Source organism: Leptonotus elevatus, chromosome 2 (assembly GCF_054856555.1).
Source record: "Leptonotus elevatus isolate MCC_2025b chromosome 2, RoL_Lele_1.0, whole genome shotgun sequence".
NCBI lineage: Eukaryota > Metazoa > Chordata > Actinopteri > Syngnathiformes > Syngnathidae > Leptonotus > Leptonotus elevatus.
The window spans coordinates 27,577,847-27,605,822 of record NC_141240.1 but is presented as its reverse complement, the minus strand read 5'-3'; the positions used below and the strand labels follow the sequence as shown (position 1 = coordinate 27,605,822).

The following is a 27,976-nucleotide window of genomic DNA, read 5'->3' as shown; positions in this document are numbered from 1 at the left end:
AGCAGATATTCGCTTGCCTTTGACAAAAAATACATTTGATTACTTTCGCTGACTCGGGCTTCAAGAGCACAGCGCTTGCGGCTCACTCGTGTTGAACTTTGACCTTTCCCTCGTAATAAAACCTCAGAGGAGGGTGCGCGTGTTTGTGTGTGTATCGGCCGTCTGGCCCCTCGAAGACAGAAAGAAAAAAAAAAACTCCCCGCGTCTGCCAAAAACCGTTAGCTAACTAAACAAGCGTCGTCGCTCCTCCTCTTCTGTCTCCTCATAGTCACTTCCCACATATGGACACAGTTACTTAGTCTTTTGTCATCAGGGGGACAAAGACAGGGAAAGTTGGGAGGGGGGTAGGAAGATCATATTTTAATGTTGTACGTGCTGTGAAGCTGGAAGCAGAGCCCCTCGCATTCTCAAACATTTATGTGGTTTGTGTTACAAAAATAAGAAAGGACAAGAAAAGAAAAGAAAAGTGATGACTTTTCCAGAATTAGGTTTAAAGCCCATTTGTTGGGATAACAGGAAGCCACAGAGCTAAGGGGGATTTGATTCACACAACCTAAACACAGAGCCGTCTGGATGGAGTCTGTGGTCTTCCAGATGAAAAATAAAATAGTTTGACATGAGGCCCTTGTAGTTGGGTCCGGCTCGTGTTTGACAGTTCACTCAGCAAAAGAATCAGAGGAAGCTGAATGTTCCCAAGTGAAAGCGTGAAAATAGATTAGCATATCCGATTAGCAGGATGATCTCACCCGTAACGTGGTCATGATGTGGGGTGCGAGGAAGACAAAATGACACCCGTAACGTGCATCCCTGTTGTATTTCACACTAGTTTCACACTTCTTTTTTTGGTCAGTGGAACCTCACATTTTGCTAGTCCAGAAAGCCTCACAATTTGGAAACCGACTTTTGGAAGAATACACAGCACAAAATGTAGCACACAAAGTAGCACAAGCGCTTTGATGTTGAACCGTCATAATGTGTGATGTCTGGAGAACTGTCAGCATATTACTGTCAATCTCCAGCTGAGTGAGCAGCTAAAGGATCAAATTTACAAATGCCTTTGACTTTCTCTTTGGATTTTTCATGATGCCCCTGATGAAGGCTAGCAGTGATGGCAAAGAGGAAACTAGTGATGGCGGGCTATAAAATGAAATGAAATTGATTGTGATGTAAAGTTAGCTTTGCAACAAAAGTATCAGTACAATATGACTAAAGCAACAAAAAAGACAAGCATTTACACTAATTTGTACTGAGAAAATGTCCAAATTTGAAATTGGAGGTCGACCACCACCCCGAAAATGATTGTTTTTTTTTTACCTTTAAGGTTATCGTGTAGTTTATCAACCCTTTAACTGCTCCCTCCATTGATTTAAAACTCTGGTTTACTTGAAGGAAGCAGTTAATCCCTCAGGTGATACGGGCATGAGTCAGTCAGGCTAGACAGCAGGAAAGATCATGTTCGCCCCTCTGAGAGTCTATCAGAGCACAGATAGTGTCTGTGAGCTGCACTGAGCACGTGGAGATGAGCTGTCACAACCTTTAGACTTTGACTATGGCGGTCGGTCAAGCCGTATGTTTGCCTCTTTTGAGTGTGTGTGCGCGTGTGTGTGTGTTTGCGATAACAGAAAATCAAAACACAGTGAACCAATTGAACAATTTATTTTTATTAGTTTCCGTCCAGTTTTTTGCTATTCTGGGCTGAGAGTTTGCTGGAGCCTATCTTACTTGACTTTGAACAAATGTCGGACTACATCCTGAATTGTATATATTTTTTAAAACAGGGACAATAACATTCTATGTTATAATACATTAAGAAACATATATTAATACAAAAAAGAAATAGAATGTAAAGAAGTAAACAGTTTGTGCTTCATGATTTATTCGTTACTGGGGCGGCAGTATTATCTAGTCATGCGGACACAGACAAAGAAGTGTTTCACTACTAAGTGATTCATTAATATTTGGATAAAGATCAAGAATGTATTATTACCTTATACTGTATCCCTGTTAGTAATATTATATTGTCTACTGGAGTTGATGCTCAGTTTGTTTTTGAATATTAGTTCATCTTAAAAATTATTTCGAATACTGCCACATAGATGCTGTTTGTTAGTTGGTTGATGCCGTTTTGCATTGTTTGATAGCATTAAGATAGAAGAGTCGATAAGGCAAAGGGTAATCGGATTATATTCAATTTTACAGTCAATTCAGAACAGTTTGAAGCTGCTTTTTTAAATTGAATTTGAATTGATTCCTACCTACCAAACTGCTGCTTCTTGAAAAGTGAGTTGAGTTTACTACCACCAAAACTTGAAGTCAAAGCCAAAAAATATGTAACCCCATCCAAGAGCCCACTACATTTGGTTGGCAGATCAAAGTTGCATGAACTACAATTAATTCTAATCCACCTAACATACCAAGGCAATAATGGAAATCGATTTATTTCAGCACATGGACCAGTGTGCACGTGCTCGCCTCTGGTTTTGACACTGTTAGGAGACAACAACAATGTCTGTACACGAGGAAGAACATACTGTACTGTACTGAGAACAGATAGCGCTGGTATGCATTTTTGGTGATGTCATATTGAAGACTCTGAAAAAAAACAGGCACTTAGGAGAGTGTGGACATAGCCCACCTATGTTTGTCGTTTGAACACCAAGGAGGAAGCGGTTACAGTTCAGCCCTGAAGGCGCTTACTGGTTTAATGTGAGAGCCACCCTCATTGCAAACACACTATGAGTACAACGTGCACTGTTTTCACAACTTTGATGTGTAATTTTTGTTACCCTGGGAAAACATACCCATCGAGGATCCCATCAAATGATATCTCCTGCTGTGGTGCCTCTTGCACATCCACAGTCTTACCTCTCCGCACACACACACACACACACACACACACACACACACACACACACACACACACACACACACACACACACACACACACACACACACACACACACACACACACACACACACACACACACACACACACACACAGGCACAAGTTACTGACCGGCACTAATGCTCTAATGGCGCTGTCCTACATATTTGCTCCGCAAGTGTCTGTTGGCCACTTTTCGCTCAGCCGCCTCACGCTGGAGGCAGACTGCAAGGAGAGGGCAACAAGATGGGAGGAGAAGGTTGTCTCCAGGCTGAAACGTACTTCTCCTGCCTCGCTGCCACTCTAAGAATACACTATTCTATTTTTGTAAACTATTTAATTGCATTAACTTGCATAACAAGAAAGGCCGTGCCCTCCAAATGACTAGTGGGCTGGATTTTATTTTAAGTTGACAGTCAACATGTTTTTGTTAGTGCCTAAAAGCAAAATCTTGAAATTAATGGAATGCCGTACTGGTATTTATTAATTTTGCTTGTACACAGTTGAAACCTGAATGATACATTTTCTATTTCAATTATTTGACATGGGAAAAACTGTTCTGATCTAGTGGAATGGATTTTGTTCCACTGTAGAGGCTCCACTGTTTTTTTTTTTTTTATCAGACAACAATGATAGGTTGCCTTCCAACAAAGGTGATTGACTCATGAGAGCCACCTTAGCTTATTCCCGGCTCCTGTCAGAACGTGACAGTACAGAACCGAGCTGAACCGAGGTGGGAGGCATCTTTGTGCGGGCTTCCATTCATCCACTTCCCCTTAAATCCTTCACTGCTCCCGTCTGCATGTGGAAGAGAGAAACAGACGCTTTGTGGTTTGATGGAGGTGGCTATTGACCCAGTGAGGCGATGAGGATGGAATACTAATAGACTTAATGGAATTAATGTGGCTGTCACCCTTGCTTGGTGGGCGGGGCTTTGAGCTCCTTACTGGCTGTCGGGCTGATGTTTTCTTTTTATTAACTGTTATTGTTACCTTTATATTCTGCATTTATTCATGTTGAGCGGCGTCCTACTGCTCGCCTCTTATAAACCGGCCCCATCTGCTTTGATAACGGCGCTTTGTTGCAAATGTCATTTGTTCATTCACGTATTGATTTATAAAGTGGCTGTGATCCATTTGTCTATTTTCTTCCTGCCGTCCTTGCACAAAGGCCAGGTTTGTGCATTGCACATGTGCACCACCTGTGTTGTCAGTCAGTGTGTGTGTGAGTGTTTGTGATTCGTCGCCCAAGGCAGACTGTGAGTGTGCGTGCACATGTGTGTGTTTGTGTGATTTTGACATTCAAAGCAGTGTATTTAGTGCCACCAAATTAGCATACTTTAACTGGTTTGCTCTATTCCTGCCAGAGAGAGGCTGGCATTAAATTCTGGCAAAAGATTGTTGAGCAATTTTAAAAAGCTTTAGCGGAGATTCATAGAGTAGCCAACTTGTACGTTAACGACGGTGCCACTCCTTATTCAGCTCAATCAGACTCTTTGGAGGCTGTGTTCCTCCATTGTGAATCAATTGTGAGATCATTAAAAAAATGATATGTCACATCACATATGAAAATCTCTGTTTTATTGGAAGATGTCCTGGCCTGTGTTGGGGGGGGGGGGGGGGGGGGGGGTTATTGTGTGGTTAGGCATTTGTCCACATTATTGTGAAATAATGTGTATAACCCTTTTGAAAAGTTGGACTCATTTAGGATAGGACACGTCATACTTTCAAATGGTCATATTTTGTCATATTTATAATGAGCTATATGTATAATTGATTCATCTTAAATTCTAACATTACTTTTCACTCAAAGAATGAGCAATTCATTCCATTGATCTACATTGCTTTGCTAGTTGAATAGTTAAAATTATATATTAGATTTGACATTATATAGTGAAACACACAATCCGCAATAAGAACACGACTTGCATAACTTCTACGCACAAAAGCGCTTCATTATCAAACTATCTATCACACATAGAGTTGTTTGTCAGTCTGTCTGTCTGTCTATCAAAAGCAATAACATTCAGACTATCCAGTGATATCCATTTTCAGTTGGATCCCCACTGATCATAATGCTACAGGTTACCATGACAACGTCCGGAGGGGTTGGTCTGCTTTTTTGAAAGCGCGTTGAATGGGGTCAGACAATAAAACCTCCCCCCAATCGTGGCCTTGCAAAGGTCTGATTGGATAACCCCGGGCCCCCCCCACAGTTCATCCCACTTTCTTGTCCCCTCTCACTGTGCTTTTGCTGGTTAACAAGGTGAGAGGTTCACAGAGTGTTGTTTTTCTTATCCAAGTCTCATTGGGCTTATCATAGGGTTGGGCAATTTCTCAGGGTGAGAGGCAAAAGGTTGTGACATCACCATCTATGGAGCTTTGTTGTGGTATGCAATGGACTAAGGGTAGTGCAGACATCAGTTTGTGTTACGCGCATCTAATTTTGCTAAGGTGATGTAAATCTGGGTAAAGGTAGGGTTAAGGTGCGATCAGGTAACTGCCAATTCACACTGACTGCGGAACGGACGTGGTGCGTTTTCCGTACGGCCGCCACAAAGAATAGAAAGAATTTGAGTCTGCTTGTCAATTCACACCAGCTGCAGTGTGGTGCATATGCGGTGCGGAACGGATGCGGCACCGGGGAAGGTTTCCTTCCGCAAGCTTTTTATTTTTTCTGGACGCCGCATGCAGATTTTCACGAAGCTGAAGAAATTACACTAGCCGGATAGGAAGTTGATCTGGTATATTAAAAAACAGCTCACGTAACGTACGCGGTATGATTTGCAGTCTGTGCGGATGCCGTATGGAAAACGCACCACATCCGTTCCGCAGTCAGTGTGAATTGGGCGTAAGGCTTTGCTTTTTTCTACTCACCTCTATTTTATCTCGGGGGCACATTCAGGAACAGGTAAGGACCTTGCCCAAACTGTTCCCACAAACTTAAAAGCATTTAAATAAATGCCTAAAGTAGGAACGTTCAAAGGTAACTCAAAGGTCCAGTCCAATCCCTAACTGATTGATGAGTCGATAAAGAGCTACTGTGTTTTTTTGCCCCCCCCCCCCCCCCCCCCCCCCCCCCCCCCCCCACACACACACAGTCAGGACTGGGAAACCAAGAAATTGTCTGCACAAACGCCTATAGCACCAAAATAACTCATCAAAAATGTAACAGTGCGACAAAGACACCAGGCATACATAAAATATATGGATTTGTTACATTCTTCAATACCACCCAGTTAAAATGTATATTCTTTCTGCCTGGCTATGCACATTTCCCGCAGCAATCCTTTTCCCATCCGCGTCCTTTGATCTTTCTAACTAGGAATATACTGTAGAGGACATTTAAACACTTAAAGGGGCTGTCTTTTTATAAAAGATGACCTACATTAATGTAGCCTTGATGAAGACATCATTGGCCGTCAAAGCCTTCAAGCGATCTAATGTTAATCAACCACTCACTCATCATCCATGGGAATTGTTTCTTAATAGTGATATCAACCACTAAATGAAAAACACAGTGACTTTATTGAAGATCATACAGGTATATGCGTGTATTTCTTTTTTGTACTAGTTTCCCATAGTAATAGTTTAATAATTCCCATTTAACAAAATGCTTCGAGGGAGTTTTCTAGCTGTCTGCTAGAAATGAAACAGAATGAAAATAAGTGTCCAATCATAATATAATGGATTGTATTCTAATCATAATGTAATCTATAATGCAAGGATATTGTTGACTTTATTTGAAACAGATTGACATAGAACTGGATTATTGTACAGATTTAAATAATGCTTCCTCACCAAAACTTTGTATTTGTGTGAAGTGATTCAGTGTGGTATTTATTTTAAAGGTATTACTGTACCACATGTCCTAGACTGGATATTGCAACCATATTGCGGTGTCATCTGTTCACATACAGCATAAAGTTGCTTCCCCATGGGGAGACTTTTGAATATTAAAGAGGTAAATCTATCCATCCCTTTTGCCTCCCCATGGACCTTCTTGGCCTGCACCCATCACGAGCACATGGCCCTCTGGTAGGTGTTTTGAGCTAAATATAGACCTCATATGGTGCCTCATTCTTCTGCTGCTGTGCTGTAATGTCTGTGTTTGGGCTGACTAGTATTCAGGGCTGATCTCATCCAAACATGGCCTCTGTGGTCTTTGCTTTCGACTTGAGGGGGTTTTAGAGGGGAGGGGGGAGGGAGCAAATGCAAGGGAAGAGAAAGTGCTGATGTAATCATGTTTTAGGTTGTAAGTTACAGCAGTGACGGCAACATTACAGCACTCAAATGGAATTGAATGGCTTGTGGACATGATGTCGATGGCTGCTTGTCAAGCCTTGGTGAGACGTTCCAAAGGATGTTTGTAGAGGCGGTTTGGCTAACGTGCTTGAATGGTTGTCTCGTAACTTGCAGCCCCTCCTTCTCCTGTCGTCTTGTGTCGAAGAATCCTCAAGTCAGTTTTCTTATATTGATCTTTATATCGTGCTAACTTCATTCATTCATTTGCTTTCATCCGAAGATGGATCATATCCATTCTAACTTTGAAAATTTTTATTTTTGGGGTATGGAGGAAACCGCACTAACTAGAAAATGTGGGCAGAATAGGTTAAACTCCACACAAGAAAGCTTGAGCAGAGGTTCCAAACCAGATACTCGACTGTGGAAAAAGTTACATTTAATTGTATTTATTGTTTTAGTTTCTAAAGCTTATGCTGTTAAGGGGGAAATCCTGGACTCTTCACCAGTCAGTATTAAAACATTATTTTGATTGTAGTTTATTGCATAAATCGTATAAAACTGGGCACACTTTACGATTTTGGAAATGTTTTGAAATTCCTATACTCTTTATGTTCCATTTCATACAATTGCCAATTGTCAGTCTAATATAAATTCTACCACAATGTACATTCCTTATCATTGGTGTCACAATTTGCACCAACTACTCATCAACACTTTGCAGGGTGATCTAGTCTTAAATTGTGTGTGATCAGTGACCATTGTCTAAATTTTAGATTTGCTAGAAAACCATCTGATCATCCTACGACTGCCCAAGAACTGACAATCGCACACACCTTGCCTATAAACAGGCTTCATTTGTAAAGTGGAGGACACTGTTAAAGCCCTTTGAGTACCTAAAAGGCCAAAATATACTGTATTATATTAAAAAAGCCCATTTAGCCTTTTAAGCTGATGTGTTCTGATACTGACAGAAATCAATACAAAAAGTGAAAGGTCATTACATATGATTACTTGGCTACACAGTCTTGTCTTCCAATCTGGCTGGCGTTCATAAGCGAAAATGTAAAGTAGGTTAAAGACCGTGTGCATAAAGCTCAGAGGCAAATCAATAAGCTTTATGGTGCCTGGCCAAAAATATGAAGTAATTACTTGGTATTGACCAAAGGTCATCTCAGTAGATGTAGTGGCGTTGGAATTTGTTAAGAAGAGAAATATGCTCGATTGTTGATTCAGACCAAGACAAATTGCAAACCTCCAATACATAACAGTGGTTTTGTTAGTTAGTAATACGTTTTTTTCTTTTTTTGCTAAAATGTTCTGTTTTAGTTTAGCTTTACAGTGGACAGCCAGCCTGGTCCTTATCCCCCAGGAATAGTAAAAATCGTTGTTTTTTGTTTGTTTGTTTTTTGTTTTGTTTTTTTTGGGGGGGGGGAGGGTGTAAAAAAATAAATAAATAAATAACCCAAAAGATTCTTCTAAAGTTGGGATCGCTGTTTGTGTGTTTTTGTCTCTTCTTTGTTTAGTTATTCACTGTTCTCTTTTTGCCATTTGACGAAGTGTTGCTGTATGACAAAGGTAGAATAGGGGATCTGCAATAACCCCTCACTCATTCTCGACAGGAGACCTGGAAAATTATAGTGATCATACAACGCATATCCACATTTATTTTGAAAAGTGCCGGACGATGTTCGGAACTTCCCTTTCAAACGCAGGACCGCACTTTTCAAAATATAAACGCAGATATGCGTTGTATGATCACATTGAAACCCCATATTTTAGTGCTGCTCTGTCGACGCGGTTATTTTTGGTCCCATATAGCGATCGTGTGTGAAAAAGTGCCATTTTCCAGGTCTCCGATGTTTACTCTGAGTCGTCTGGTTAGCTGTACGCTTCCGGGGTTAATGCACAACCCCATTGAAATGTTTTTGATGTATATTAAACAATATAGTCACGGTAGCTGAGGTCAAAGGTTTTGTAATTGTACATGGTAGAAGCACTCACTGTCTTCATCATTATTTGTTCTCAACCTGAGATAACATTTGCAAAATCAAAAAAATATGGCCATTTTCCGATATTATATTAAGCATTTACTTTTTTGTCTCCGGTTCATCACAAATGTGTCTTGTTTACCTGAAAATTGAACATTTTATAGAGAGTGAATTCAACCATTGAAGGTTTTCTAGGGTTGCACAAAGAAAAGGGCAAATAGATGTTTCTTGTATGCACTGTTATTCCCACTTTGCCGCCTTCGCTTTCTCCGGACTCTCATGCTTCTTCTTGTATCACCACGTAAAAGCCTCTCCAATGAGAAGCAGGCTAACGACTTATGGGATCGTATCTTGTACTACAGAAATGCTGTGCTGGTGCGAGGCATCACAGCACAATTCTACACAACATTCCCTACTGACGCACAAATTCTTCAACCTGACAGCGGTGATGGATTAGATGTGTTATCGAGACAGAGCGAAACTTCAAGGAAAAAGAAAGAAAGACACACAAGCGGCTGTAGTCTGTACTTTAGTCCACCTAAAATCAAGAAATGCAATAACGACATTTCAGGGTATGTTTGTGTGTCGACAGAGACGGATCAGATGCTTTGTAGTTAGTGTTTTGTGTTTTTAAGTGTTCATAAACACATATATTTATAGCAATAAATGATCCTGCAAATGGGACAAAAATTGTATCTTCCACATTTTTTTTATGTCAAAGAGTTGATGAAGTGTTTATATATATCTTAGGTATAAGACTGACGCCAGACAATCTACATGGCAATACATTGTGGTCCACTATGGCTAGAGATGAAAAAAAAAATACAGTATTTTATGAGAACCAGTGCACTGATATTTTTCCTAGGAATCGTTTGTTTGCTTGCCAAGTGATTCCGCTTATCGATTCCTCTTACGTATGAAACGTGTGATGATATCAGATGAAAAAATATGAACACTTCTGACCCTCTATTATTTATATCAGTGTTCCCTTAATACCGAGGCATACAGATATACAGTTACATGTAGGATCCATATATTGTATAAGTTTAAAACTCTTAAATGTTTAGTTTTAATTAATTTTGACATGGGAAGTTTCTGGAAACGTCCCTAAGCATAAACTTTAAAACAGATGTTAAATATATGGCCCAAGGTGCCTGTGGTAGTTGAAGTCAAAGGTGAAATCAGTACCCATACAACACGCTGTCATCTGTCACTGTTTGTAGCTCCCAGCAGGGTGAACTGACAAGTTGCCTACCAGCTCCTCCCACAGTTTGATGCAAACCTTCAGTGGCATTGTCACACAAGCGCACACATGAAAGTCACTGCAGTTGAACCACACACCCTCCAGTTGAAAAAGTCCACTTTATCCAAAGCTGAGGTGCAATATGAATCGTTAGTCCATTTTTGGAGTCTGACGTTTTTGGTTGGATCTATGTTAAGATTCCAAAGGCCAGGGGTGCTCAAGTTCGGTCCTCGAGAGCACCTATTCAGTCTGTTTTCCATGTTTCCCTCTAATGATCAGCTAATCAGCAAGCTTTGCCTGATAACGACCCTGATCATGAATCAGGTGTGTTAGTGGAGAGAAACATGACAAACAGGCTGGATAGGGGCTCTCGAGGACCGAACCTGACCACCCCTGCCATAGACTCAAACCAAACCATCTGGATCCAAGACCATAAACACTGCAGGCCATTTTGTACGATATTATATATTTGCTAAGTCACTTTATGTACAAGATAGCAACCTTGTATCCGAGTGAAAACACAGGCTCTCTAAAAATCTGTCACCATTGTATCACCTGTCAACCTCCCGCAGGTTGTCAATCTAGCCGTCACATTCACTGTCTTCTGCTAAGACTCGACACAACTTCTACAGATAAATTGGTTGGAATTGCTTGGTGAGACACAGTTATTGTGATCGCCCTCAAATCCTTCTGACCCGTGTCCTTCACAAGCTTCAAGACATCACTCGCCTTTAAAAGTGAGACATTTTCCTCAGCTAAGCCTCTTCTTTGGGATACTGTAAGTGTCAGGAGTCCGTGCACTGAGAGCAAAAAAAAAGCAAAAGCGGTGTTCTTTTACATAGTCTAATCCAGTGCGTGGGATTGGGAAGATAAGGGAAATGTCTCTCATTTTGACACCTAAAATGGCTGAACTGGATTAGCACCGATGCAGGAGATACGGTTGCTGCCAGACGTGCGAATGTGAATCTTTCTACTCGCATACTCTCGTGGAACTCAATACAATCCACTTAACGATGGTGCATGGTCAATTTCCTGATTGTTTGAAATTAGAATAGATGCATTTTTGCTATTGGAAATTATGTCTGGTGGCATCATAAGACCTTTGTTAAGTGGAGAGAAAACATTTTTTTAATTCTTTGAAAATAAAATGTAATCCTCAAAACCATTAACTCCTAATGTGATGGAAACTATCCAGAGGAAAGTTACTGCTTAGCCTTGAAAGGTGAGTTTTTTCACAGACCAAATTTTTTATTATTTTGTTATTATTATTATGTGCTTATCCCCGACTCACAGTTTAGTTATGCTTTAAAAATATCCATATGCATACATACAGAGCCTTCCGTCCCTGCATATTTTTATCCAAGCCCTGAAATTAATTTGGACCAAATGTAAGAGTACAACCAGAATTGAATGATAGTGTAATGTAAAATAAATACATGTATCTTTGAGTTATTTAACAGCCTGACAGACCAGCGCACTTAAATTCTCTGAATAAGAACATTCTTACTTCTGCCTTCACAGTTGCCATGCTGGTTGTCAAAAATGTCACACTTTTTCACATTTGGATACCATCTTGAATTTAAAGCGACACCCTGTGGGTTAATTGCTCAGTGACATTTAGACAATTTAAAACAGATCTATTTTGCACTGTAGGAGCAGAACCACCACAAAACTCATCTACAACTTTTCTGTTTTAAATAAGTGGAATTTTTCTTCATATCATATTTTTTTAAATTGCCAAAGTACAAGCAAAACACTTAAGTTAATAGTTTAGATGCTCACTGAGCTGAAGCCGCGCAATATACAGCATGTGGAGTGCACATGGGTCATCATGCACAGCATGCTGGGAGACATTATATGTTCCACCGCATGCAGTATATAACATCTGTACTATTCTAGGCCAAATTGTAGGTTTTGTGTCTTTGCTTGACTAGTTTCCTGGTGTGAGGTGTCAGTGTTGAACGTCTCTGTTATTGTTTGATTGTGGTCAACCTTTTGTGGGTTGCACTCTGCGTTAGTAGCTAAAACCCGGTGGCCGAGTACTTGCCTCCTTCAGACGGCTATGTTGGTGTTGGCAGCCACCCGTGTCCACCAGCATCCACTTGCATAAACGCTAACCTCCCTCAAGGCCGAGGTGAGAAAATAGACTTTTCTAAATCGGAAAAGAAAACATTGCTTAAGGTAATAGTGAGCAGCTGTGGTTGTTAAAGCAGAAATATTCTTTACAAACGAGAGTGTCTACTCAGTCGAGCTGCAACATCAGCCAAGCATCCCGAAAACGAATCAACACTTTATCATAAGTAATGAGAAAATTCTTAGAACGCTCAATCAGAGTCTCACATCTTCTCCACTGTGATTTACATTTGAATAAGGGGAATACATTTGCTTGCTGTAGGTTATTTTCTTTTTATCTATGAGTGGCAGCCTCCACAATGCAAAATGCAGACATGCATTTAGAGCCACCGCTACTTTGACTTTTATTTACTGCTATCCACTCAGCAAATTGCTTCACACGGCGGGGGATTCACAGTCTGGCTCGCTGTTCAAAACGGGCAAGGGCAGAGGGAGTGGAAATGGAAAGTGAGAGAAGGCCAATCTGAATTGGAGTTTGGTCAGCCTTCAAACAGTTTTCCGGGTTGCTTACATGCTCCGATCAAAAGCACCCCTCCTGCAGCCACGAGGAGGGTGCCTCTGATGCTGCTGCCATGCCAATCCTGCTGCCCATCCCATCGGCCCCGACCACTTCTTGTCTTGCATACAACTGAATTGATCACAGTAATCAGTAATATCACGATATTGCTGAAAAACATGTCAACAAGACAAAAAAAATATATAGATACACTGAAAGAATAACAATGTGTTTTACTTTGAATAACAAGAAACCATATGAACTTTTGGAGATGAGAATTGGTCATCTCAAGCGCTTATTAACTCATTTGCTCCCCAAAAAGTGTTTTAATTTTAAATGTCTTAAGTGTCCCAAAGACATATTTCGACGTTTTTTAATGGGGGGGGGGGCATGGCGGGGGGGGGGGGGGGGGTTATGCTAGAGCATACTGAAGATTTTGATGCAGCCTCTCAACAGCACAAAACGGTTGAAGCAATAGTAGTTATTACAAAAACGGCCAGCAGGTGGCAGCAGAGTAGAAGAGATCAACCAGGGCCATGTTGCAAAAAAACTATTCCCCAGTGTTTTAAACAGATTTGTGAATAATGATGAAACTTAGCTATATTCTAATGGTAATTGCTGCAAAACAGAAACAGATAGAACGGGCTGTTCGGTCCCTCTACGACCGATGTCAGAGTTTGGTCCGCATTTCCGGCAGTAAGTCGAATTCATTTCTAGTGAGGGTTGGACTCCGCCAAGGTTGCCCTTTGTCACTGATTCTGTTCATAACTTTTATGGACAGAATTTCTAGGCGCAGCCCAGGCTTTGAGGGGGTCCAGTTTGGTGGCCTCAGCATTGCATCCCTGCTTTTTGCAGATGATGTGGTGCTGTTGGCTTCTTCAAGCCGTGATCTCCAACTCTCACTGGAGCGGTTTGCGGCTGAGTGTGAAGCGGTTGGCATGAAAATCAGCACTTCCAAATCCGAGACCTCAGTCAGAGGGTGGGTGGGGTGGAGTGCCCTCTCCGGGTCGGGGAGGAGATCAATTATCTTGGGGTTTTGTTCACGAGTGAGGGTAGGTTGGAGCGGGAGATCGACAGGTGGATCGGTGCAGCGTCTGCAGTGATGGGAACTCTGTATCGGTCCGTTGTGGTAAAGAAGGAGCTGAGCCGAAAGGCAAAGCTCTTGATTTACCGGTCGATCTACGTTCCTACCCTCACCTATGGTCACGAGCTGTGGGTCGTGACCGAAAGAACAAGATCCCGGATACAAGCGGCCGAAATGAGTTTCCTCCGCAGGGTGTCTGGGCTCTCCCTTAGAGATAGGGTCTGAAGCTCGGTCTTCTGGGAGGGACTCAGGGACGAACCGCTGCTCCTCCGCGTTGAGAGGAACCAGTTGAGTTGGCTCAGCATCTGGTTCGGATGCCTCCTGGACGCCTTCCTGGAGAGGTGTTCCGGGCATGTCCCACCGGCGGGAGGCCACGGAGACGACCCAGGACATGCTGGGTAGACTATGTCTCTCGGCTGGCTTAGCTGGCCATCGGAGGAGCTAGCTGAAGTGGCTGGGGAGAGGGAAGGCTGCCCCGGATAAGCGGTAGATGATGGATGGAGGGATGGATGGAAAAAGAAAATTCCTAATGAAAGAAGAGACTAATCTTTTTTTTGGTAGATTTCATGTTTTTATAGCAATAGAACACAATATTCTGTGGGCCTTGTAAAATCAGTAAAAATCCAGTAAAACAGCCGGGAGTGAAAGGGATTGCTTCAGTGAAAATGGGTGGGAGTGAATGAGCTAATGTGTTAGACCATTGTCATACCTTTTCCTCCTCAACATGCATGAATGGACACAGACTTTGCTTGTGGTTTTCTCAGTGAGTCCACCTTCTTTGTTGTTTATGTGCAACCTTAGGGAGAACCAAACGTCCTCTTTTACTCGGACATCTCCACCTTTTACAGCTCGTCCGGGGCATCTGGTTGTCATTGTTTTTCACGGGACCAATTAGCATGTGTTGAATTTAACTGACGCTTTCCGCAACAAATGGGAGGCAGAGTGCACCGTCTTTTTCCAACGTATGTGACCTACGACATGAGTAACGGCCGATGACCCGGAAAAGAAGGCAAGTTGCGGTAAAACTTTTTTTGCTGCTGAAATGGGATAAAATATGACTATAATGCAATATAATAATAATGCAAGCAATAAAGTTTTTACTTTGGAAAACAATGACCGATCTGGTAACATAGTACGACATCAATCCTCTTTTATCAATCACTACACAAATACGAAATACGAAATAAATCAGTAATTAATGAACAGTGATCAGGAGAAACAATTATTTTGTAATATACTTTAATGCAAAATTCAAATGAATCCAATTAGTCATAACGTATGGGCATTGAAACACCAGTGTAAACAGACTTTACCACTGGTAACAACAATAAAAGTTCACCGTAGTATAGTTTTACTGCTTTGGATGTGAGTCAGCTCTCTTCACCTAACTCCTGATTAAAATTCTTCTTGTGCACCAAGTGAGGAATCCAATCAAAAGTAATCTCACAGACTCTGTGGTCAATAGAGGAGAAACATGATATTTTGTCCTTTTAGACTTTCTAGTGCTCTGCAACAGACACTGGCTAATGACCGTAGTCTATGAGGATCATGGGGGATCACCCAGGAACAAGGTGGGTGGCTCTTTGGGCTTGTGCTACCAAAGCAGAGGAGTGACACTGAAAAAAACAAAAAAAACAACCTTGACACCCAGCGTGTAAAATAAAGCCTAATGGGGCGGACACAAGATGGTTTGAAGTGGCTGCAGTGTGGAGTTAATGGAGATTTTTTATTTTTTATTTTTGGCAGCGGATTCACTTACACCGGTACTACAAGATGGTAGCATGGGAGTAAGGTGGTGTGGTTAAGAGAGCGTTTTGCACTGAATTATTTTTGGTCCAATGGTCCGGTAAACATTAGTTCCTCCGTTTCCATTTTCCCCTCGCATGCCTGTGTCGCCCACCCACAGGTGATCCCGCGGGACGGCTTCACATGCTACAAATGCGCCCGGATTCACGTGTGAGTTTCTGCGGCCGTTGATGTTTGTGCGTTTGTGTCTGTGTGGATGAAGCATTTGTTCCATAAATTACTGCAACTAAAAAAGATCAGCTTGGTTTTATGAATAGTAACTGGATGTGCGTGCGTGAATTGGCCAGTCAAAGTTCCAGACCGTCCAAAAGTGTTGAAAGCTTTACTTCTCTCCAGTTTTATTCAAATTAAAGCATTCCATGAACAACAACCTTGAGGCTAGAAATAACAGTATGAATAAGATTAAAGCTTTGATTCCACAATAAATGGAAAATGTAAATTTAGTGCAGCTTGAAGCTTTGCTTAGTTTTAAATGCGAGAGGGTTTTCAAAGGGGAAACGATTATGATGTGAGTTGATGTAAAAATGTCACACAAAAAAAACAGCATTTAATTTCATTTTAGAATATTAATAATAATAATAATAATGATAATAATAATAAGGAATGGGCGAGTACCAATACCAGGTATCAGTACGGAGTCGATACCAAGGCTCTTTTTAAGGTAGCGGTACTCGCGACGTATGCGGATACCATTATCGGCTTCCCTCTTGTGGCCATTTTACGATCAGGGACTAGGAATTAGAAACTAGAAGAATAGAAAATTGCCACTAATTCCATGCATTTATTTTCAGGAAAAATGCTACATTGATCGTAATGTAGGTCTTATTTTAAAATGATCTATCATTGTTTTTTTTGGGGGTAATTTTATGTATCAAAAGTACTAGTGGTATCGGTCTGAAACTCGATGGGTCCAACAGTGTTCTTTGGTTTGTTTTTGTTTTGTTTTTGCGAGCAGATCATGTCAGCTGCTACATCACAGTGAGGTGAGATGGATTTCAAGAGGACTGATCCTTAATTTAAAAAAGTTTTTTTTTAACATTTTAATCTTTTAAACTGTAAGTGGAGTCAAAGATAATAAAAGTCAACACAAATAATCATTTCTGAATGTGCCCTGGGACATTTTGTACAGGAAAAGTTGGGCCTCAAGGTCAAAAAGGTTTAGAACCCCTGATCTAGTTACTGCTTATCTTATTCAGACTTGTGCGGTTGTATGTGTGTATGAATGTGTGTGTGTGTGTGCGTGTGTAACTGATCAATTTCAAATGCAATTTGTGGAGGGAGAATGGTTGAAGGTCATGTGACCAGTGATCCTTGGTGGCTGCTTGGAAGGACACACATTTTCCATACTATTTCTACAATGTTTACACACTTTAGCCACGTTGGACATGCTTTTTGGACAAGATGGTGCCCCCATGACCCCGCCCCATGGCCACAGTTCATACATATGAGATTGTCTTATAATTATGTTTTTTGTATATGATTACCCAATTTTTTTTTGTTATAGTGTTGGTATTTTTGACAGTTAGCAGACTACTGGTTAATGGAGTAACAGACTCCATTATTTGGCCCATGAACTTTTACATTTTTTTGTGTCTATTATTTTGGTACTGATGGTATTATTAATGATATGAGCCACTTTTTTAGAAAGGGCTATCAAGTGCTGGGATGCCGTTTACGCAAAGACAACAGCATAAAACCGCTCCCACCCTCCCGCTACATTTTCTCTTGACTGACTTACGACCTTGACTCTCCCCTGTGTGATGCTTTATTGAGAGTCGGCCTGCTTTCTGATGCTGTCAGCGTCTGAATAGATGGATGAACGTTCGGGCGGAGGGATGCTGGCGGCCATCGTCGAATGATAGAGTCATCAGCTTTCACGGGGGAGGGAAGGGCCGGTGATATTTCACATGACGAGACATCGCTTATGCATCGGGAACCTCGTGATGCCCTTTAAGATTTACATTCGTCCAACAAGTTTGGGAACTGTGCTGGCATTCGTTTACGCGGGTCCAAGAGGGGAGGATTTATATGACATGGCTTTTTCCACTGTTTTTGTGGTAACTTAGCCTCCAGTTCCAAGTTTTATTGGAGGAGTCCATCATCCATCAGGCCGATGGAAGACAAACAGAGCTAAGGTTTCTCAAAGGCCTAATAATATCAGCTAATAATTTAGTGGTAACCCCATCCTGCATTGCAGGGGTCAGCCAGTCACGTCCTCCCTGAGAGTAAATCACTAAAACAAAAAGTGAAATAGTTGAATGCACACCAAGCATAAAAATACCCCCCAATGCTCTTTCTTGACAAGATTTAAAGAGCGTTGACAGACTCTGCAAAGAGAGAGACAGTTCCCCCACCCTTTGCAATCTTTAGTTTCACTTTTGCAACAGAAGAAGAGAGCCCATTTCAAAAGCGCACACAAACACGCACACACGTGCGCAAAACACAATTCAGGAGCTTTTACTTGGCAAGTGTTGATGCCTTTTGGGCTTTTGACAATGTGGAATACTAATTAAGTAGATTAAATATATCTTGGCACTTGCAAATAATCTTCTAATCAGGGCAATCAGCAAGGAATAAAACACATTTTCTTACAAGCCTGGCCTGTGTAGAAATGAAAAGTGGAATAAAATTTGCTTATTTGGTAATGTGGGCGATGTTAGCAAACAAAATTTGTAGATGTCTCTTCAGTGTAAAATACAGTACTTTATCGGGGTTCCTTCCATCGCTGGGGGTGTTCAGTGTAAACACTTTACAGTAACAAGTGTGCCGTAACACTGACTGGGTTGCCAGATTGACACGGATAACAAATAAAACTGCCTTTTTGATTGCTTTCTTTCGTTCCTCCCTAAAAAGGAAAACTGTGTTAAAATGAAGATTTACAACTATAAACAATCTGACTTGTCAAGTCATGCAGTTCAATTTTAAGTCAAGTCGTATAGCAGAAAGACCCAAGTCAAGTCATTCCCGAGTTTTTGGCAAAGTCACAAGTCCTAAAAATGGCAACTTGAGAATCCTCTATCTCTGCCTAATAGCTACAGGCTACTTTTCATTCCTAATTGCAATTTTCAAAGCTATTTAACGAAACCCCAGAAATCCTTGTTCAAGCTCAAAGAAAGAGCTCGTTAGTGCTAGTGCTGTTACTAGCTTTTGAAAGAAGTCAGACAGTGAATTGATGAAGTACATCGTTTACACTTTTTAGGTCTATCAGTTACAACTATAATTAATAATAAACAAACAATGTCCTCATATTTTCCTGTTTATTGGTTTGTCAAGATGCCGTCTCTGTCCTTAACGCCTTGTTCTTCATCGTCTATCTCCTCAGATTCGCATTGACGGCCCTCCTCATGGCGGTGTCCAGTACGAGACCGTGTCGATCATGAAGGACGGCAGCCCCATTCTCCGAGACATGGCGTTCTCACTGGACCGCGCTCACCTCTACGTCATGTCTGAAAGACAAGTGAGTGGTGCAAACTTGCAGCGGCATTGCAGCCTGGCTTTGTGTGTCTTTGTTTGCATTTTCATAAAAAGTGTGAGCAGTGTAAAGAACCGCCTTGGCTTCCCTCGCAACGAGGGTGCCACCGACACTCTCTTCTTGCTGGCTATAAATAATCTGGGTGGCACAGCTGGGGACATTGTGGCAGCATTTGATAATGAAGGCGAACAATGAGGGCAGGCAGGAAGAAAGAAATAGAGATGAGGAGACGAGTGATCAGAGAGAGAGCGAGAGAGAGAGAGAGAGAGAGGAAGCTGAAATGAAGGGCGGCTGCTTGGCTGAGTCTGATGAGAGGAAGAGGGATGTGGGTAGAAGGGACAACTAGAGGTCGTCCATGTACTCGTCTTATCAAGTGACACAACATCATCAGGTGAAGAGCAACCCATCACTGACGTACTTGACTGACATGGTGGGAGAGGGACAGAATGGAGGTGGACAACGCAAGACTGATTGAGCATACAAATGTTTACAATGTGTGTGTACTATGTGACTGGTAATTCTTTAGGGTAAATTTGGCTCTATTTAGAGTAAATTTGACTATTTAGAGAGGGACCAAATAGACTCAGTTCTACAGTAGGCTAATATTTACACGTGGAAGAGAGTAAAATAAAGAATTGAGAAAAAGCCACTCAAGGGTTGAGGAACGAACACACGACCTTCAATTTGGAAGACTGCCACACTACCACCTGAGATAGGCCCCTCCTACTGTTTGAGGAGACCAAAATTGTCGTTTTTGGTCATATATATATATATATATATATATATACACACACAGCAGGTGCTGCGTGGCTCAGGGCGTAGATCGGCTGTCTCCCAAGCTGAAGGTCCATGAGTTTGTTCCTCATGACTTATATTTATTTATTTATTTATTTATTTATTTATTTATTTATCAACTCTTTATTTTACTCTCTTCCAAGTGTAAATATTACTCTAACACGGAATCAATTTGATCCCACTCTACATAGAGTCAAATTTACTCAAATTACTGTGTACTATTCATGTATTTGAATTGACCAGCACATCATCTTAATGTAGCAACCAAGTGCCCAGAGCTAACAGGTTAGCACATGACAGTGGCACTTTTCACTTCCACTGCTTCATCATTTCCCGGGAGATAAGCAACTGACACAAATAGCTGTGGGGTGTGTGATTTGTTTTATTTCACACAAAAAAGATTTCACACTGTAAAAAACGCAGAGCTTTGTTTTCGTCAGTGTTTGCCTGCTGGGAGTGTAAAAATATAACAGTGTCACAGTGAATCTCATCTGCAGCAGCTCGGCCGCAACCTGCGCCACTGCTGACTTGAATGAACAATTTTGCACCTCAAATCTCTTTGATACTCGCATGCTGTAGAAACTCTGATGTATTGGTTTTTCGGGCATGCAAGTTCCAAACGGTATGCTTGCAGTTGTCTTTTGCACATTTTTTTGCAAATTGCACGTGTGCCACTGCAGGGATGGAGCACTGAAAATGTGATGTTGGATAGAATGAATAAGAGCATGCATTCTCCACACTGACAGCTAAGGACAGCTAATGTAATGAGGCAGCTGGATTAGTGACAATGCAGGTATTTCATCTCAATAATTCATTTATTTAAGGTGACAAAAGTGACAAAAAATGGGCGTGGTTCGAATGTGGCGCAAGCATGACCTTTTTAACACAACAGACATATAGCAGCAAATTTATTGGTCCCTGTAAATTGAAATTGTACATTTGTTTCAAAATACATTACAAAGATAACTGTTGAAAACGTCCAAACACTGAGAACTATGTAGCGCTGAACTGTAGAGATATAGGGTCCTATTTTTGTTGCGGTCAGCATATAAACAGGTGCATCTTCATTTCGGGGCAAGTCTAGTCAAGTCAAGTCTTGTGTTTGTGAATTTGGTAGAAACACTGCACTTCGCCAACCAGTCAGCAGTCACATTATGGTAATCGCCGCACTGTTGCCAAAGATGGAACTTTCTTGTTGACTTCTTACTAGTGATGGGAAAAGGAAGCTTCATGAAGCTTCATGAAGCACTTGTGATATTATGTTTGATTCCTCTAGATGACACTCATAGATTAAATATGCAGTGGAAATTCAAACAATTTCCATTGCGTCTTTAAACCAACCAACCAGTACCATCTAAAAATCTAAGGTCTGCCTTGCTGTGTTTATCCTGTTCCAACTTCACTTCTTTACCATCTGCTATGTTGTGGGTAATTCTTCTCTCGTTCATCCAGCGTGGCCAACGTCCACCTCCAGCGTTGGCTCCTTTCCAGTCACTGGCTTCGGTCATGGTGTTGCCCGGTTCATTTGTGCAGCTCTTTAGCATCAGTTAGCCAACATAACAAAACACAGATCATGATAGACTAAAGAAACTGGAGAACAAAATCAAACAAAAAACAAACAAACCATGACAAACGCAAACAAAACCCAACCCAAACCATGACACAATCTGCCTTCTGTCGACTGCTTGCAGGATAGAGCATGGATGAATTGATGTTAAAAGACTAGCATGGATGTTGCTAACATTCCAGCAGTCTTATCAGAACGAGACAGCAGTTTTACACCTTCCCGTCAGCAGTTTCCTTCAACTTTTGCACCCCCCTCAACTCCCACCCCCATGTGTAACTTCTTAGGTTGCATTTCTGCATCGTCCAACACAAGTTTGTTTACAGATCAGGCTTAGTTGCTTAACTTGTGGTCGAATGCATGCATTGAATTTTATATTGGAGTGCTGCAAGTGAAGGTATATCCTGAAGGCGACACTTCGAGCATCACGATGCAGGCTCAGCCATGAGGAAGTGTTGTAGCAGCATAAAAACTATCCAGCCATTCATGTGAACAAAACTGTCAAACTTCTGGTCGGATGAAGCCGCATGTCCTCACGCAAGACCCCAAATGTTGGATTGAACTGCTGTGACCAAAGTGAATTCTGCCACTAAATAATTGGATTTGGCACAAACTATGCAACACTAATTCAGCCGGGGGTTTGGTGTTCGGTGGGTTTGGTGAAAGGGCATCTGAGCAGTAACTTCACTAGCATCCCTCCAATTAGTTACGCTTGTCCATATCGCGACTCAAACCAAGACCTTCCAGTTCCAAATCACAAGTCTTTACAGACGAGCTATTGCTGCACTGTATGTGTTTTCTACGTTATCTTGGGAGACTATGAGTTATTTTGTTGAGCATTTCACCTGCATTTCAACGTTATAAAGGTCATTAAAAGTGCAGACACATTGCACTTCATGCACCCAACAGCATAACATTCGCACAGATTCTCCAAGCGAGACAAGTCTGACTCTGAAGTCTTTCAGTATTTACAAAATCCTTTATTCCCGTTTACTCGGCAGATGAAACAAGCTTTTGATGTGGAGTCGCTAAGTGCGAGTGGTGTGAATGAGAAGCAATGTGTCATTAGCATTCATCACATAAACTCCCTCTGCCAGACTTGTTCTCCAGAAGCAGACGAGCGCACGCATATAGTTCAGGCTTGTGTTCAAGGGTACCACTCAAGCGTTACGCCACACAATACATGTATATATATATTTATATTTAGTGAGCGAGAGTGAGAGTGTGAGAGAGAGTGTGAGAGTGTTTCGGGATGTATTTGGTTTTATTTGTGATTACATACGTTCTCAGGATCAGTTCCTACCCAATGTTGTAAATGCAAAAGGACATCTGTCCTGTGACTGACCAGCGGCAAAGTCAAGGTGACGTCTGTCTAAATCAGCAAGGACTGGCTCCAGCTCTCCTGTGACCACCTAAATAATATGTGAAATTGATGGATGAATGGATGGATTCACCAGGCAAAGCTTAGTGACATGATGGGTGATACTAATATGACAGTCAAAACCTGGTCAGTTCTCTGATCCCAAATTTAGGACTGGTCAAGTCAAATGTCAGACAGCAGCACGAGAATTCTGGTAACATCACGAGCACCATCATTTTTCCAAGCTGCACTGTGTGCATCTCAGAGTGAGCTAGGCCAAGTGCTTGCTGAGGGGAGGCGGCGTGAACAAAGCAGGGATGATATCAAACACAAAGCAGGACAGATTTTGGCTCCAGTTGCATTTCCTACTTGGAATAACAAAGCGGGTCTCTGTGCCCGGCACAGTAGGAAGGACTGGGTACAGAAAGAGAGCGAGAGAGAGGAAAAGAGAGACGGATATTTGCACTCTCTTCTCACACCTGCCTGTGTGCGTGTGTGTGTTGCGCCTCAACATCACATACCAACCACAAACCACATGGCCCTCTGTTTTCATTTGCATAGATACCGACATAGTGCACTGGCTTGCACACATGCCGCCTCTTGTCACATTCACTATTCAAATAAGGACCAAGACCTTTTTTTTTATCATCATGTACATGCAAATTCGACCCTTGCGTATCAGCTTTTTTACAATAACATGACCGACATGAAGAACTATGAACTGGTTATTAACTTAATGCTTAATGATTACAACAAATAATGCATATTTAAGCCATATTGTGAATACGCATTATGTTCTTCTATTGGTAGTAGCACATGATTAGTTTTGTCTTTGTCAAATGAAAAGCATGTATCATATAAATACTATACTTTTTTTCTTCAAACCGGCTTGCTAGCATTATTTTTTACTTTTGTCAACTCATGTAGCTTTCTGGCAATGCACTACACTTGGAGTCACGTCGATGTATTGGTGTTTAATAATCTTAATGTGTTAAAGCACTCGTTTTTTTAATGGATGTAAGACACTGACTGACTCTACTATGCTTTCTAATTTGATTATTAAACCTTTTTTTAAGCAATTTATGAACTCTTATAACATATATTTAATACTCATTTGCACCAAAAAGGTACAATAGAGTTCAATATTAATTACCAGTGCGTCATAACACGGAAAGGACGGTTCTGACTGTCAACCAAACAGCATAAAGTACTGAAAAGGGGACTGAAAAGAGGGACAGTTTTAGTTGGATATAATGGAATTGTGGCTTTATGCTGATTTGCAGCCAGAAAGCCAACAAGAGCCATGGCCACTGAAAATGGAAATGTTTGCATATTCAGTGTTTATACACGGTTTGCGTGCAGTGTGTGGTGTTTAATCACACAGTTACACTGCCAGCAACTGGTTTGCCATTCAGATGGCAATATGAAATTTAGCTTTATTTATCGCTTTACATTGCGGACAGCACAAGAATCACTCGGCTCTTTTGTTGTTCAACACAATGTGGCCTGTTGGGATAAATAGCTCCAGTTATTCTTGCTTGCTTTCTATCGGACTTTGGACTGTCAATATGTCTATAGTGTGTTTCGTTCCCTTTTGTGGCGCCTCTTCTGTGCTTTTATAGCTACTGGCAAATCACGCACGGTGGAGAATAATCAGTGAGTGTGTTAAGTGTCAGTTGCTTTGGTCAGCGGCCAGTGCGGCGAGCCAAGGCTGTGATGTATTATTCATGGGGAGATTTTACATCTGAAAGGATTCTGAAGTGATACACGCAGGATGGCCCACAAGGTTTTTGAAGCACATTGGTAATAAAACTTAGTGATTGGTGTGATATTTTAATTTTGCAATGTTTTAGAAAAGTTGTAGTCTTGGGTGTGGACTTGTAGCTGAATAATTGAAAGAAGGAGATAGTGTAGAAAAATGGGTAGAAATATCATGTGTAGGGTCAAACTTTAAACCAAATAAAACCTTTAATAACTGTTAGTCTCTGTGTTTTAGAGCATTATTTGATAGCATCACAAATATCAAAATAAGTATGCCCACACTTGCTCTCTTCCTGTCATTGTGGGCAACTCCAAAGTGGAACTCCCTTGAGAGGACTGTTACGAGAGCTCGAGAACTGCGTATGGAAGCAAGCCCGACTGGAACTTCCCGACCTCACACCCCAGCTCAGACTCCTTACCTACCACAGAGGTGACATTCCACATCCCGAGAGCCACCTTCTATAGCCGGGGATAAGACCTTCATTTGGCTGCCACCCAGCTCATACTGCACATGACCCTTTGGTCCCTCCCACAGTTGGGGACCTGCGTTGCATCTTCGGGCTGTGCCCGGCGGCTGGGCCCCTTGGGTACATTCCCGGCCACCAAGCTCTCACCAAAAAGCCCGACCTCCAGGTCTGGCTCCAGAGGGGCGCCCTGGTGACCCGCATCCCATTATTTTTGTTCATTGAGGGTTTTGGACCCTCACCTAGGACCTGTTTTCCAGGGTGGCCTGGGTGAGCCTGCCAGTGGTATAAAGCCCCAGACAATTTAGCTCCTAGGATCATTGGGACACACAAACCCCTCCACCGCAATAGAGTGATGGTTCAAGGAGGGGGTATGTTTATTTTATTTTATTTTTGCTGTGTATAATGGTGAAAGTGAAGACACACAGACTTGTAATATAGACAGTTGCCACGCTATAGGGTTGCTTATCCAAGTGTTGCTCTCAATCTCTTTAGCACACATTAAACCACCTCACCCTTTTCATGCTTCTTTCCTGACCAGGTTTTCATGAAATGCCGACATTCCCACTCAAAGATTATCAGAAAAGAAAGGACCCGTTTTTCCCCCAACCATGGCAATTTCTCCCAGGTGCTCAGCTGTGAAATTTGAAATCCATGCATGGTTTCTCCCTTTTTTCTTTTTTGGTTTAGCCATTTTGTATGAGGCTTCTTGTCAACCTGCTTCCTTTTCAAGATGCCCAGCCATTCTCACTATGTGGGTTCCCTTTATCGACTGTCCCTCCTCTCTGAACCCCCCACTCTTCACACACGCACGCACACGCACGCACGCACCATAAGAGCTTTGTTTGGTCAGTGTGGGTAAATTGGAAGGAAATTGGTTCAGCAGTTACTAAGGTTTGAGGAAATAGGATTCATTCACACATTATCCAGGATTATAGATAGCATAGCTCGTCATGTATGTATTAATGGCATCGAAACACACTTGTGTTCTGGGATACAATTCAAAATCAACAGGACGTTTCACTTACATGGAATAATTATCACTGAAAGTTTGAGGAGACTAGGCAAGGGAAGCTTATTTGTATAGCACAGTTCGTACGCAAGGCAATTCAAAGGTCTTTACAGCTACATAAAATCGCAAGAAAAAAGATTAAATAATCCCATAAAAAGAAGCTAATCATAATTCAAATAAAATTGAGGATTACACATAGAAGTTTTAGCCTGGATTTGATCGTTGTAAGAGTTGATGTTTGTATCACATGTTCCAGATTTTAGCAGCCTAAAACTGAAATTCAACTTCACCGAGTTTAATATTTACTCTAGGCACCAGGAGAAGACCACTCCCTGAGCTTCCCTGAGCCCAAGAAGGTTTAAATCACTAGAAGATGTCAGAGATACTCGTACTTTGGCGCTACACCATGAGGCGATTTGGACACTAGCAGAACGGTTTTGAAGTTGAATCTCTCTCATTCACTGAGCGTCAGAAAGCTAAGGCAAAGACCCGAGTACAGGTCTAATATGGTTGTTTTTCCTGATTCTAGCACCATTCTCAATGTACATCAACTGTCATAGAGGTTGTTTAAAAAGCCCAACGAGTAGACAATTACAGTAGTCTAGCTTGCTGGAAACAAACACATGGCTTAATCTCCCCAAGTCAGATTTAGACACTATCCCTTTGATTTTGACATGTTTCTTAGATTTTAAAAAGCTATTGATGCTATTGTTTTAATGTGGCTGTTAAAAGTCAGGTCTGAATTCAGCATTACCCCCAGATTTGTAACTCAATTATTACGTTTTCAAGAGACAGTCTCAAGGTGACGAACTAATTGACAAGATGTGCAATCAATCATATCTTAAACCACTACAATGGTCAAGGGAGCCAAATAAGAAACCAGAGTACCACGACAAACCCATAGACCTTTCTTTGAGGCAAAACACCTTACCACAGATCCAGTAATCATTCACCAAAGAGAGAAGATGAAAAAATCTCCTTGGCCTGTACTTGACTTCCAAAAAGCAAACTTTCAAACCAGCAATAACCCTGACCAAGGCTGGATTTACACTGCATTGTTCAAGTGACACACATTTAATTGTTAGTATATTTGTGCCAATTGTCTTAGCAGTGTAACTAGAAAAAAAAGAATTAAATCTAATATCCTCAGAATCAAACCCTCTTCCAAACATTGTTTGAAAGCAGATATACAGTATATTACATATCTGCCAATGAAGCTACAGTGTAAAAAGACATGGATACCTCATCAATGCGAGCCTAATGTCATTTAGATATCATTGACATATGCACACCAGCGCCTGCCCAAATAACACAGAAACAACCACTATAAATCAAACATTCTGCAGCAGCATAGACCATCAAACATGGTCTAAATATGGTACATTAGAGGTGCATAGATGATTAATAAGTGTAGATGGCAGCCAGCCGAGTAATGCCGAGGTTAGGTTACTCTTATTTAAACCAATGGGGGAAGGACTCAATTTGGTTGAGCTAAATATTATCTAATATATTTATTACTGTATTTTATTGTTTACATCTGTATTGCCTCTTCCCGGGGTCGACGGTTGTGCAGCTTGTTTCATGTGTTCAGTGACTGTAAAAACACTGGTATCAGATATGCATCACTTTTAAATACGAATAGCTGTCTATTTTTTTGCTTGACAACCAGA

The 27,976-nt window shown here is 41.4% G+C and overlaps 1 protein-coding gene across 3 annotated transcripts in view; it reads left to right on the top strand.

Moving 5' to 3' along the window:
- Window positions 1–27,976, top strand: part of plxna2 (plexin A2) — a 193,708-nt gene that overhangs the window by 64,163 nt on the left and 101,569 nt on the right. For all 3 annotated transcript variants that reach the window (XM_086067152.1, XM_086067149.1, XM_086067150.1), the window contains exon 4: window positions 19,201–19,335. In XM_086067152.1, the coding sequence (XP_085923278.1) occupies window positions 19,201–19,335 (135 nt within the window). The remainder of the gene's footprint in view (window positions 1–19,200; window positions 19,336–27,976) is intronic.